The following is a 12,454-nucleotide window of genomic DNA, read 5'->3' as shown; positions in this document are numbered from 1 at the left end:
TGTGGCAGGAGGATTGCAGCTTTGAGACCAGCCTCGACAACTTAAACTTAGTGAGATACTATATCTATTTCTTCCTTTCTTTCTTTCTTTCTTTCTTTCTTTCTTTCTTTATTTATTTTTATTTGAAACATGTTCTCACTAGGTTACTGAGAGTCTCACTACTTGCTGAGGCTGTCCACAAACCTGCGACCCTCCTGTCTCAGCCTCCCAAGTACTGGCATTACAAGTAGAAGTGTGTTCTCATTTCTGGGACTTACTATTCGTATGTTCTTGTTCCTTCTTGTTCCCACAGGGATGCACCATGCCAATAGTCGATAAGTTGAAGGAGGCCCTGAAACCAGGCCGCAAGGACTCTGCTGAAGATGGGGAGCTGGGTAGGCTCCTGGCCGCCTCTGCCAAGAAGGTCCTTTTGCAGAGGATTGAGTTCGAGCCGGCCAGCAAGAGCTTCTCCTACCAGCTGGAGTCCTTGAAGAGCAAATACGTGCTGCTCAACCCAAAGACAGAGGGGGCCGGTCGCCCTGAGAGTGGAGATGAGCTGCAGGCCAAGAGACCGGGTACCGCCGCAGCCCCTGTGCTGGCTGGGGACGGCCCTGGGGTGGCGTTAGCACGATGACCGCCCGCGTCCCGGGCGCTGTGGGTCTTAGTGTTAGGTGTCCTGAGACGTAGGGTTGGGAGGAGGGCGTCTGTGCTCGGGATTCCCTTGGAATATGCCCCACGCCCCAGGGCTTGACAGATCAAAAGCCAGGCTTGGAAATAGAAAGCGAAATGTGGTGGGCTGTGGGGGTGCTGGACGGTGCAGGGCCGCGGCCAGGTTTCCTCCTCATCCACAGAAGCGTCTTGAGTTCTAGACCGGAGCGTGTGGAGGTCGCGGCACGACTGACTGCCTTTACCCTGGGGATCTCTGGGGGCGGGTGGCACCAGTTCCCAGGGGCGTGTTCCGAGCACCACGCTAAGCGTGCGTGTTAGGCTCTCTGTGCCTGGACTTACCCGCCCTCTTCCCTGTCCCTTCCTCCACAGGCAGCGAGCGCCCGGGCAGCAGCCGCGGTGATGGGGTCCCAGCCCCACAGAAAGTGCTCTTCCCCACCGAGCGGCTGTCTCTGCGGTGGGAGCGCGTCTTCCGCGTTGGCGCGGGGCTGCACAACCTGGGTAACACCTGCTTCCTCAACTCCACCATCCAGTGCTTGACCTACACGCCGCCCCTGGCCAACTACCTGCTCTCCAAGGAGCACGCGAGGATGTGTGAGTGGGGCCGGTGGGGCGGCAGGAGCTGGCTGTTGCTGGGTGCACCTGCACGCAGGCCGCCCTCAGAGGCTAGAAGTGGCCGAGGAAGGAGGGCAGGGAGCGCAAAGCCCGCCTTGCAGCAGCCGGCGTAGCGGCGCGCTCCTGCAATCTCAGTATTTGGGAGGCCGAGACAAGGGCGCGGGTTCAGGGACAGCTTCAGCGATGTAGGGAGACTCCACAACCTAGCAAGATCCTGTTTGAAAAAAATAGCAAAATACAATAGGGCTGGAGATAGCTCAGAGGTCCCTGGGTTCAGCCCCCCGCACCACAGGAAACGCCAAACAGCCAGATGTGAGGACAGGTCATGCGGTCACATCGCTCAAGCTGTATGTGTGCAGACTTTCTGGAAACAATTACCCCATAGAAATGAGGGTTTTCTTTTTTGTGTGGTGGGTACTGGGGATTGAACCCAGGGCCATTCTACCTGCAAACTATACCTCTAGCCATGTCTTATTGTTTTGTTCTGAAGCAGGGTCTCTCTGGGTTGCAGGGGCCTCACAAGTTGCCAAGGCTGATTTGAATCTGCAGTCCTGTCTCAGCCTCCCAGGCCCTGGGTTCCAGGCTGTGCCGCCCCGCTCAGCTGCCCTGGGTGTTTTCAGAAGATGCCGCCACAATATGCATATTTCTTATTTCATAGTCTATTATACCAATTGATGTTATTAAACAAGTTCCAGAGTAGAAATTAGAGTTGATTAAAGAAGGCAGGCGTGGTGGTGCACGCCTGTCATCCTAGTACTTGGGAGCCGAGACAGGAGGAGCGCAGGGTCAAAGCCAGCCTCAGCAACTTAGCAAGACCCTCTTTCACAATTTAAATAATTTTAAAAGGGGCTGAGATGGAGCTTGGAAGTAGGATGCCTGAAGAAAGAGAGAGAGAGAGAGAGAGAACTGATTTAAAGATGAAATAAGATATCAAGTCTAAAACAGAAGAAGATATAAAAATCTTCCCACAAAAGACATCAGGCTGAGACAATTTTATGAGTAAGTTCTTTGAAACTTAGAAGAACTAAATCATAGCCCAGTGTGGTGATGCACACTTGCAATCCTAGTACTCAGAATGCTGAGACAGGAGGGTCACAGGTTCAAGGACAGTCTCAGCAAGTAGTGAGACTTAACCTAGTGAGACTCTGTTTCAAAATAAAAAATAGGGCTGAGGGCGTAGGTCAGAGGTAAAATGTTCCTGGGTTCAATCCCCAGTAACACACCACACACACACACACACACACACACACACACACACACACACGAACTCTATCATACCGGTCTTTCACAAACTTTTTTAGTAAATCAAAAAAGGGAGAATACTCCCTAGCTTGTTCTGTGAGGTTCCTGTAACTTGGATTTTAAAATTATGAGCAATAGGAGAAAGAAAAGTTTCAATCTCATTTGACTCATGAACTGGGTCTAAATTTGTAGACAAAACCCCAGCAGATTGAAGAGGCTTTTGTGTCCATCCTGGGCTGCAGAGGCGCTCTGCCGGCTGAAAACTCTTGAGCTGCTGTGTGAGACAGCCCCGAGGTGGCGGGGCTCCTCCCAGACCCGCTGCTGAGCCGCTGTCTAAACAGTCCCACAGCTTCCGCGGGCTCCCCCTCTTCTGCAGAGCGATGATGCCGTCTTCCTCGCAGAGTCGTGAAGCGCACATGCTTTCTGTCAAGTGCTCGGAATAGGCCTGGGCCCAGAAAGTGGGCCGTGTAAGTAAGTGGGTGCTGCTTTTGCTGCTCACGGGCTGAATTACTATTACCATATTGACATCAGGGAGAACGTCACCTGAAAATAGATGCCTCCAAAACACTCGCTTTTTCCTTCTTTTTTATGCATTACTGTGGACCAAACCCAGGAGTGCACTACCACTGAGCGTCTGCAGTCCTTTTTTATTTTGAGACGGGGTCTTGCCAAGTTGCCCAGGCTTACCTTAAATCTGCAGTCGTCTTGTCTTAGCCTCCCAACCATAAATATTCTTGATTAAAAGAATAAAGCTAGCAGAGCAATAAGAGGAGGGCAGTTTTTAATCTGATATAGAGCATCTGTTAAAACCCACAAACAGCATCAAAGCATCGTTCTAAGTAAAGTATTGGCAGCCTACATTTTAAAGAGCTGCGGCACGAATGGCTGTCCTAGCCACCTCTGTTTAAAGACCGTGTTCATCTTGCCAGAGCCACAGTGTACAGAAAACGAGGGGGGGTGTCCTATTTCAATTTGAAAACAGTGTTTCTGCAGAAGAAACCAAAAGAATATAGAGACAAATTGTAAATTGAGCAAGGCTACATGACATTAATATATAGAAGTCAGTTGAATGTCTACACCAAAGAAGCATTTTGCTATCCTTAAAAAAAAAAAGGGCAACATATGCAATAAAATCTGGACCTAAGTTTAGCAATGTAAGCAGAAGACCTTTACTGAAGGACATAAAGTGACCCTACCTAAATTGGAAGGGAAGACTATTGCAATGGTGGCTCTCTCCAGAGTACGCTTAATGTGTATCCAGTTGGTTCTAAAATTGATGTAGAAAAGCAAAGGACCAAAAATTGCCAAGACGTACACATGTGTGTGTGTGTATGTGTGTGTCTGCAGATAAAGAAGCCAGGGCCTCACACATGCTAGCCAAACTCTACCAGTGAGCTACATCTCAAATCCTGTTTTTGATTTTGAGGTAAGGTGTCAATCAGTTGCTCAGGCTGGCCTTAACCCTCCAAGATACTAGAAGACTGTGAGAGGGGATATACTCTACCAAATCATAAAGTTACAGAGGTTAAAATGTCATAGTCAGAGATCAGGAGAGACGTACTGGCCAGTGGAACAGAACTCGGCGCCAGGCAGCAGACCGCATGCATGTGGATGTGTGGTGGTGGGCGTAGCTTCCCTCATACAGGGATCCGTCTTTATAATAAAAAAAAAAAAAAAAACTTGAGTTTTCAAATGGAAGACATGACATAGGGTCTTCATTTCACATTGTTTGTTAAAAAAGATTAAAAGATTTAGTAGCAAAAGTAAAACCTAGCCAGGCGTGGTGGCACACGCTTGTAATCCCCGCGCTTGGGAGGTGGAGACAGGAGGATCGCACTGGTTCGGAGCCAGCCGCGCTGGCTTAAGAGACCCTGTTTCCAAATGAAAAAATACAAAATAGGTCTGGGAGTGTAGCCCAGAAGTAAAAGGGCTTCCAGGAACCCCAGTGCTACCAAAAAAAAAAAGTAAAACCTAGTGCATTTATAATAAAGGTAGGTAAATATTTTCTAACTTTGGGATGGGTGATTTTGAGTTTGTAAGTTTCACAGCATTAACAGTAATAGAAAAAAAGTTGGTAAATTCAACCATGTTAGAATTAGGGACTTTGGTTCATTAGAAAGACATTAAATTATGCCCCGGTATCCTGTGTATGAGATGCCAGGATGAAGATAATGGTTTAAAGAAAATTAAAAGATTAGCTACTGGCTGGGAAACAAACCTTGGCACACGTAAACAAAGCATCGGTAGGAGGAATGTATAAAGAACTGCAAATCAGCAAGCAAAAAACAACCTGCAAAGACCCGATCATGAGCAAGGAATGGCGGGGCACATCTCGATCCCAGCCGCTTGGGAAGCTGAGGCAGGAGGACCACCAGTCAGAAATGTAAGCTAACAGATGTAGCTCAGTGGTAAAGTGCCCCTGTGTTCAGTCCCCAGTGCCAAAAGTTAAAAATGAAATGACGAGCAGGCATCCTGCAGAAGAGGAAACTCAAGGTCAGAGAAAGGCGCAGCGAGGCCTGGCCGCGCAGGCCCGAGAGCCACCCTAGGGTGCTGCTCCGTAACTCTGTGTGCCTGTGGCCAGAAGGGGGCTCAGTACAAGTATCAGCTGGGGTGCAGCTTCAGCTGTGGCCTGAACTGGCGTAACCACGCTGAGACACAGTCTGGCATTAACCTCCGAGAAGTCTTGTCCAGCAGTTCTTCTGCAGACAAGAGCTAAGCATCTTTCGGGAATGGTGGCGCGAATGCAGTCCCAACTCCGTGGGAGGATGGGACAGGAGGATCCCTTGAGCCAGGGATTTGAGGTCATCCTGGGCAGTGTAGACTCCATCTCAGAAAATAAAAAGAACATCTGCAGCAAAACCCAATGAACCTACGAGCTCGTCTACAAAATGAGTACCTGAATCACAGTCCCATCGAGAAAGGGTATCCAGCAGAGCCCAGGCGTGTAGGCTCGCTTGTGAATGAATAACAACTGTCCAGTGAAGAACAGAGTCCCAGAAAACCAGAGAGAGGACGGATTTCTACTTGTGAAGATAAAAGGCAAGACACTAGTGTCTAGATAGGCCTGTTTGTGATAAGACTTTAAAGGAAAAATAAACGGATAAGCAAGGTGAACTAAGCCGGGCGTGGTGGGCACGCTTGTCATCCCAGCATTTGGGAGGCTGAAACCGGAGGATCGTGGTTCGCAGACAGCCTCAGCTACGTAGGTCCTCCGCAACTTAGTAGTGAGACCCTGTTTCAGAATAAAGAATAAAGGATAGGGCTGGGGGTGTGGCTCAGAGGTAACTGTCCCCTGGGTTCCATCCCCAGACCCACACACAAAAAAAGTGAACTATGAAGAATCCGAGCCAGGGGATGGGAACGTTGGCGAAGCAGCGCTGGGATAAAGTTCTGGGTTGGTTAGGAGAGCTAGCCGCATCTGTCGGGGGCAGCGTGCACTTCTGAGAGGAAGCCGCTGTCCAGGGGGTGGGGTGGGGTGGGGCCATCATCCCTGCTTGCAGTCACCTGGGCGTTTTGAGGCTGTTCTGCGGCCTTTGGGTGAGGTCCTTGTTTCCGGTTTGGCCGCAGGGTGCCACGGTGGCCAGACACGAGGCTCGCCTCTTGCTTCCCGCTTGACCACGGAGCCGCTGCCCTCCTTGGTTTCTTTGTAGGAATAGCTTTTGGGCCGTTTGGCAGCTTAGTGATGATTAATGTAGTTACAACTAGGTCACATCTCTGAATCCTGGTACCCTGGCGCAGGGGGCTGCAGTGTGTCACAGAGGCCTGCGCGCAGGGCAGCCAGGTGGGCCCTCCTGGGAGCGGCAGGGGCCAGCGTTGCTCTGAGATGTTGAGATGCTGTGGCTTCTCCGCTTTTCAGAGTAGCACTCGGGGACAGAAGCTGTGTTCTTCACTCCCACCCCCACCAGATCTGCTGACCCCTGGGGCCTGGCTGCACACCCTCCTCCAGCGTGCTGCCTACAGGGCCTGGGCGGTCCTCGGTGCATTGGCCAGCATCTCCCGTGTGCGCAGAGAGCCACGGCTCCTGACACGAGCCAGGCCACCTCTGCCGCAGTCGTTAGCTAGTAGAGAAGTGCTTTCTTGAGAAGCCCAGGAGGATCCCAGAGTTAAGTCCTCTCCTATAGTAGTTCTTTCCCAGGTGTCTTTGAAGTTATGGGCTTGGCTTTTGAGTTATGTTTTTCTTTACTGCGTGAAAAATGTGTCCAGCCAGGCATGGGGATACACGCCTATGATCCCAGTACTTGGGAGACTGAGACAGGATAGGTTCAAGGCAAGCCTTAGCAACTTAGTGAGGCCATATTCCAAAAATAAAATGGGCTGGAGGTGTAATTCAGAGGTAGAATGCCCCTGGGTTCGACCCCCAGTACCACTAAAAAAAAAAAAAAAAAAAGAAGAAGAAGTGTGTGTCCATTTACCCGCTAAATCAATCTCAGCCAGGTGCAGTCCTGTAATTCTAGTACTCGGAAGATGAGATGAGAGGATCACAACTTCGAGGCCAGCAGAGAGTAACTTAGACCCTGACTTGAAAGGTAAAAAGGGCGGAGGTGTGCCTCAGTGGTAGAATGCCTCTGGGTTCAGTCGCCAGTACTGCGAAAGAAGAGAAAAATAAAAGCAAGTTAACATAGCGCGTTGCCTGGGCGGGGAGGCCGCGCTGCCTGGGTTGTCCTCGTCCCTGCTGAGCAGCTGCTCAGCGGGGCAGAGGTCAGCAGCGCTCACAGTGATGGAGGCTTCGCTTCATCTTGATTAAGTCAGATTTTGAAAAAAAGCTCTTAACATTTGTTAAGTTCGTGTTTTGTTAAATAACAGATATTTGTTCTTGTCTGACTTTTGAGCCCTCCAACCGTCATTGCCATTTAAAACTAACAAATGGATATGGTTGGAGAAGTCAAACAGAAGTCTACAGTGAAGCCTCAATATTTGAGGAGGTTCTTCTTAGAGGGATGTAAAAAACTGTTCATACGATTGCATCACGGAGGTGGCAGGCGGTGGAACGTGTGAGAGAGAGAGAGACAGACAGACAGACAGACAGACAGACAGACAGACACAGACACACTGGGGGTTGAACCCTGGGATGTTCTACCTCTGAGCTACTTTCCAGGCTTTTTTATTCTTTTAGTTTGAAACAGGGTCTCGCTAAATTGTTGAAGCTGTCCTCAAACCTGTGGTCCTCCTGTCTGAGCCTCCCAGGGACAGGATTACAGGTGTGCACCACCATGCCTGACAAGAGGGATTTTAAGGAAGCCAGTTGCTGATATCCCTGATGCCTGACTGCATGGCAGAGTTTATAGAAGTTAGGTTTGGAAGCACAGCTACCATGGCATTTATTTGTGGATAGCATAGTACGCTAATAGAATGCCTCTGAGTGGGGGCGGAAATGGCCCGGTCCAGGGCAGTCCCCTGGAGGAAGGGAGCTGGAGCCTGGGGTTGAGAGGGATCGGGGGGAGTTGGGCTGGTGCACCAGTGTGTTACTGGAAGACTTCTAAAATGGGTAAGAGCTGGGCGGTGCCACGTTCGTGTACATCTTGTGTTTAAAGGATACCACCAGCCCAATCTGCAGCCGCTTGTAGAAGGCTCTCCAAAGCTTCTGCTTAAGTAGTGCAAATGTGGGCTTCCACACTGGACTCATGTTTGGTTCTAGGAAGATGTCTGACAGCATGTCTTTGGGTAAGGCAGCGGACCGTCGGAGTCTACAAGTAGGAAAGCCAAAGTTGAAACTATAGAAGATCCTGTGCCACGGATGGATGAGACAAAAATTAAATTTTCTAAATTTTGCAAAATAAAAAATAAGTCTATTTAAAAAGTCTATCAAGCCAGGCATGGTGGTGCACACTTGTATCTCGGTACTCGGGAGGCTGAGACGAGAGGGTCGCAGGTTTGCGGCCAGCCTCAGCTACTTAGTGAGGCACTTAGCAACTTGTGGTGTAGCTCAGAGGTAGACGCCCCTGAGTTCATTCCTAGTGCTCCCCACATGCACAGGTATCCTGTTGTAGAGGTGCGAGTGTGCCTGTGTGCTAGGGCTTGATGAGAAGCAAGTGGTCTCCTGGCGGGGCGAGCGGGCCCACAGCTGGGGGCAGTGGAGTGTGTTGATGCCAGTACCGTTGTCTGCGGCGGGGTTTGCTCCACCGTGGCAGGAGCGCGGAAGCGTGCGCAGCACCCACGCTGTTGACTGCTTGGCTCTTCATGGAGCTTTTGCCTGATAAATAGCACGAGGGGTTCACTGCACGGTAGAGCGGTCTCGCGTCTGCCGTGCAAAGTAGAGCTCCAGGAATCCCAGCGCACCTTACCCTGTGGGCTCACTTAGAAACGAAGGGCAGTTTTTACGCTTCCTGTTGTGAGCCAGGCTTATTCTTTGTGGAAATTTATAAGATTGAAGTGTGAACAGGACCCACACAGGTCAGTGGCGGTGTCGAGTCCTGGCGTGAGATGCCTAGTGTTCAGGGAGGGGAGGCGGCCCTGCCGGCGGTCCACCTCTCTTGGCGTGGAGGTCACCGTGCGGCCTTGGGCAAGTGCTCGGCTTGAGCTACCTCTCCCGCCGCAGGTCACCAGGGCAGCTTCTGCATGCTCTGCGTCATGCAGAACCACATCGTCCAGGCCTTCGCCAACAGCGGCAACGCCATCAAGCCCGTCTCCTTCATCCGAGACCTGAAAAGTAAGTGGGTTCGCAGCACCAGCTGTGGCCGTGCCGCCCAGTGGGTGGGAGGAGAGGAGGTCATGAGGCCTGCTTTCCTGCCAAGTGCCCTGTGTGCGGCTGTGGAGACCCAAGGGGAATGGGGCCAGGTCAGGGGGGAGGCTCTTGGGCGGGGGTCGGGCGGGGTCCTGTTTTGAAGGACGGGTAGGTTTGGCCAGGCAGGGGCGGGCCAGGCTGGCAGGAGGGCACGCAGTGAGGGCAGGGCTGTGCCAGCAGGCTATGGCAGTCATTTCCCAGTCACTTGGCAGAAGAGCTGGGGCTCTGGTGGTGGTTTGAACCTGTGGGTGGTAGGAGCAGCGACTGCCCCACGTGTCTTCCGTGGCCTGGATGAGCAGCTCCCTGGCGCTTTCATGTCTTGGTGGCATTTGAACTTGCTGCTGAGTAGCAAGGGTCAGAGCCCTGGCGTCTAACTGAGGAGCTGCGCAGTGAGTCGCCGTCGATGGTGCTGTGGGAAACGCACTGGGCGCTCTGGGGGCCCTGGGCCTCGTGCCCCTCGCGAGCGTCATCGGCCGCCATGTGGGCTGCTCAGGGCAGGCACACACCGCTCAACCTGTTCTTCCTCTGGCAGAGATTGCCCGGCACTTCCGGTTTGGGAACCAAGAGGACGCGCACGAGTTCCTGCGGTACACCATCGACGCCATGCAGAAGGCCTGCCTGAACGGCTACGCCAAGTACGTGCCTCGTGTCCCTGCTTCTGAGGCTGCGGGGCCGGAGCACCGTGGAGACAGCTGGCGGCCGGGGCCAGGCCTTCGTCTGTAGAAGTGGCGAGTTTGTGCAGGCGCTGGCTCTGCTGAAGCCCACACGGGGCACTGGCGGCAGGTCAGGAGGAGGCCGTCTCCGAGCCTCTGCGTCTGCGCAGCGCGCGGCAGGATGCGGGAGCAGGCGGCCCCGTCCCCGCGGCTCCCGGGGGGGAGCGCCTTAGCAGGTCTCTTTAGAAAGCTCAGCCATTGGCATGGCCGCTTCCAGTCATCCTAAAATTTCTAAAAATAATTTGTAAAACTATCTTGAAACGGGATGGGAATACTGGGGATCACAGTGTGTCTGTAAAAGGACACAAAGGTGCAGGAAATCTCGAGCTTAGAAGGATTGTAACTCCAGGTTCCGCTCTGCCAGCTTACTGTTCCTTCACATTTGAAGGCGTCGAGCAGGAAGCAGGTGGTTGCGTCCTCGCCTGACTGCGGACATCACCAGAGGCTGTTTTTGCTGTCCTGGGGTCACAGCTTGGGAGGAGCTGAGGAGCTCATGGTGTTGGGGGAACTGGGCAACCACCCAGCATTTGCACCAGCGTACGGGAAGTGTGGCCGGTCGCAGGGGAGACTGGAGTCCACACGTCAAGGAAGAGGAGCCATCGTGCTACCTCCTCTGGAGCAGTGACGCTCGGGCCCAGCAGCTGAAGTTGGGACCATTAGGCAGGCTGTGGCTGGGCCCGGCTGAGGCCTGCAGGGCGGGTTGCGGGAGTGTTGTCCTAATCTGGAGTGGAGTGGTCAGCCCCGCACTGGAGGCAGCGGCCCTCCCGAGGTCAGGCCACCTTGCCGGGGTCTGCTAGTGGGAGAGGTCCAGGAGGCCTGGGCTAGGTAGAGTGGGGTTTAGGTTGGGAGCTGTTGGAGAGAAAGGGCCGAGGTGTGTGGTCTGGGCACGGGAGGGGCAGCAGAAGTGGAGGTGGGGTGGCAGCTGAGAGATGGGTGCTCACTGAACACCTTCCTTGCGCGCTTCCGGTGCTCTGCTGTGGGGGTCCCACGTGGTGAGCTCCCCGCAAAGCCAGGTTGCGCTGTCTAAAGCCTTTTCTTTGGTGTCGCCGATTCTGGGTGCTGTTTGCGTAGCGATCAGAGTGTGTTTGTAACATCTCTCTGGACCTTCCCAATACGTGCCCGTCAGTGTTGGCGAAGGTCCGCTGTGTGTGCGGCGTTGGCACGCGCGTCCCTGAGCTCCCTGCTGTTGGCTGCTGTCTTTTCTGGGACACGCTCCTTGCCCGCAGCCCGCTCTGTCCTGCGTCGTGCTGCGCCTGCCCCGCCGTGTCTGTCTGCTCGGCCTCCTGTCCTTGGTTGTGCTTCAGGTGGCTGCTCGCCCTGCCGTCACTGGCCAGTGTCGCCCTTGGCGTTGTGCAGCGTCCTGGCCTGTCCTCTGTCGGAACCGCACCCCTTGCAGCCTCAGCTGAGGTGTCCATCTGCCCTCACACCTGCCCACTTCCCTCTGAAACTGTTGTAGGCATTCCTAAAGTTAGGTCTTGCTTCGTAAGCCAAACGGGAAGACTGACAGGCGAGTGTTAGTCAGCTTTTTGTTGCTGTTTCTGAAGTACCTGATAAGAACACCTACAGCAGGAAGGTTTCTCTTGGCTTGCAGTTTCAGAGGGTCAGTCCACGGTCGGCTGGCTCCTGGCGCCCGCGAGGCGAGGCAGAGCCTCCTGGTGCAGTCTGGAGGAGGAGAGCCAAGCCTGCGGCACAACCCCAGGGACCTGCTTCCTGCCACCAGGGCTCGTCTCCCTGTGTCCATCAGCCCTCGCGGTTCCATCTGCTGATGAGCTGCCCCTGTGTTCAGCCGCAGCCCCGGGGCGGGACTCTGGGGAGCACTGCAGCCCCGCATGGCACGCCCGGCACCTTCCGCCCTCCATGTGTCGTGACTAAAGGCTTAGTCCGCAGCTCTCATTGTATTTTACAGTTGTTACATTTGCTCTGCTTTTTCTGTTTGCTTTTTATTTTTTCTCTTTGCTTATTTTTAAGTTTTCTTTTGTTCTTTGGGAAGATTGACATGTTTGTTCTAGCGACACCTTTTATGTCTACCCTTTTATTTTCATTCTTTTATTCATTCATCTTTACTACTGGGGATTGAGCCCAGGGGCTTTCTAACTGAGCCACTCCCAGCCCTTTTAAAGTTTTCTTTTGAAATAGGGTCTCACTTGGTGGCTAAGACTCTTACTAAGTTGCCGAGGCTGTCTTTGAACCTGCTATCCTCCTGTCTCGGTCTCCCAAGTATTGAGAAAACTGATGTGTGCCGCCACACCCAGCTTCCCCCGGCTCTTTTTATTTTTTATTTATTTATTTTTATTTATTTATTTATTTTTTGGTGGTACTAGGGATGGAACCCAGGGGCCTTCTACCTCCGGGCTACACTCCCAGACCTATTTTATATTTTTATTTGGAAACGGGGTCTCTTAAACCAGCTGAGGCTGGCTTCGAACCTGCGTGATCCTCCTGTCTCCGCCTCCCAAGCGTGGGGATTATAAGCATTTATTTTTTATTTTGAAATAATCTCACTTAGTTGCTGAGGCTG

At 52.6% G+C, this 12,454-nt stretch overlaps 1 protein-coding gene across 1 annotated transcript in view; it reads left to right on the top strand.

Moving 5' to 3' along the window:
- Positions 1–301: 301 nt before the first annotated feature.
- USP36 (ubiquitin specific peptidase 36) overlaps positions 302–12,454 on the top strand; it is a gene marked incomplete at both ends in the record, with an annotated part of 33,895 nt that continues 21,742 nt past the window's right edge. The window contains 4 exons of the mRNA XM_080714150.1: positions 302–554; positions 1,018–1,239; positions 9,038–9,148; positions 9,756–9,858. Coding sequence (XP_080570276.1) covers positions 302–554; positions 1,018–1,239; positions 9,038–9,148; positions 9,756–9,858 — 689 coding nt within the window. The remainder of the gene's footprint in view (positions 555–1,017; positions 1,240–9,037; positions 9,149–9,755; positions 9,859–12,454) is intronic.

The sequence above is a fragment of the Muscardinus avellanarius genome (genome assembly GCF_963383645.1).
Source record: "Muscardinus avellanarius genome assembly, chromosome: 16".
Lineage (NCBI taxonomy): Eukaryota > Metazoa > Chordata > Mammalia > Rodentia > Gliridae > Muscardinus > Muscardinus avellanarius.
This window is presented reverse-complemented; position numbering and strand designations above follow the sequence as displayed.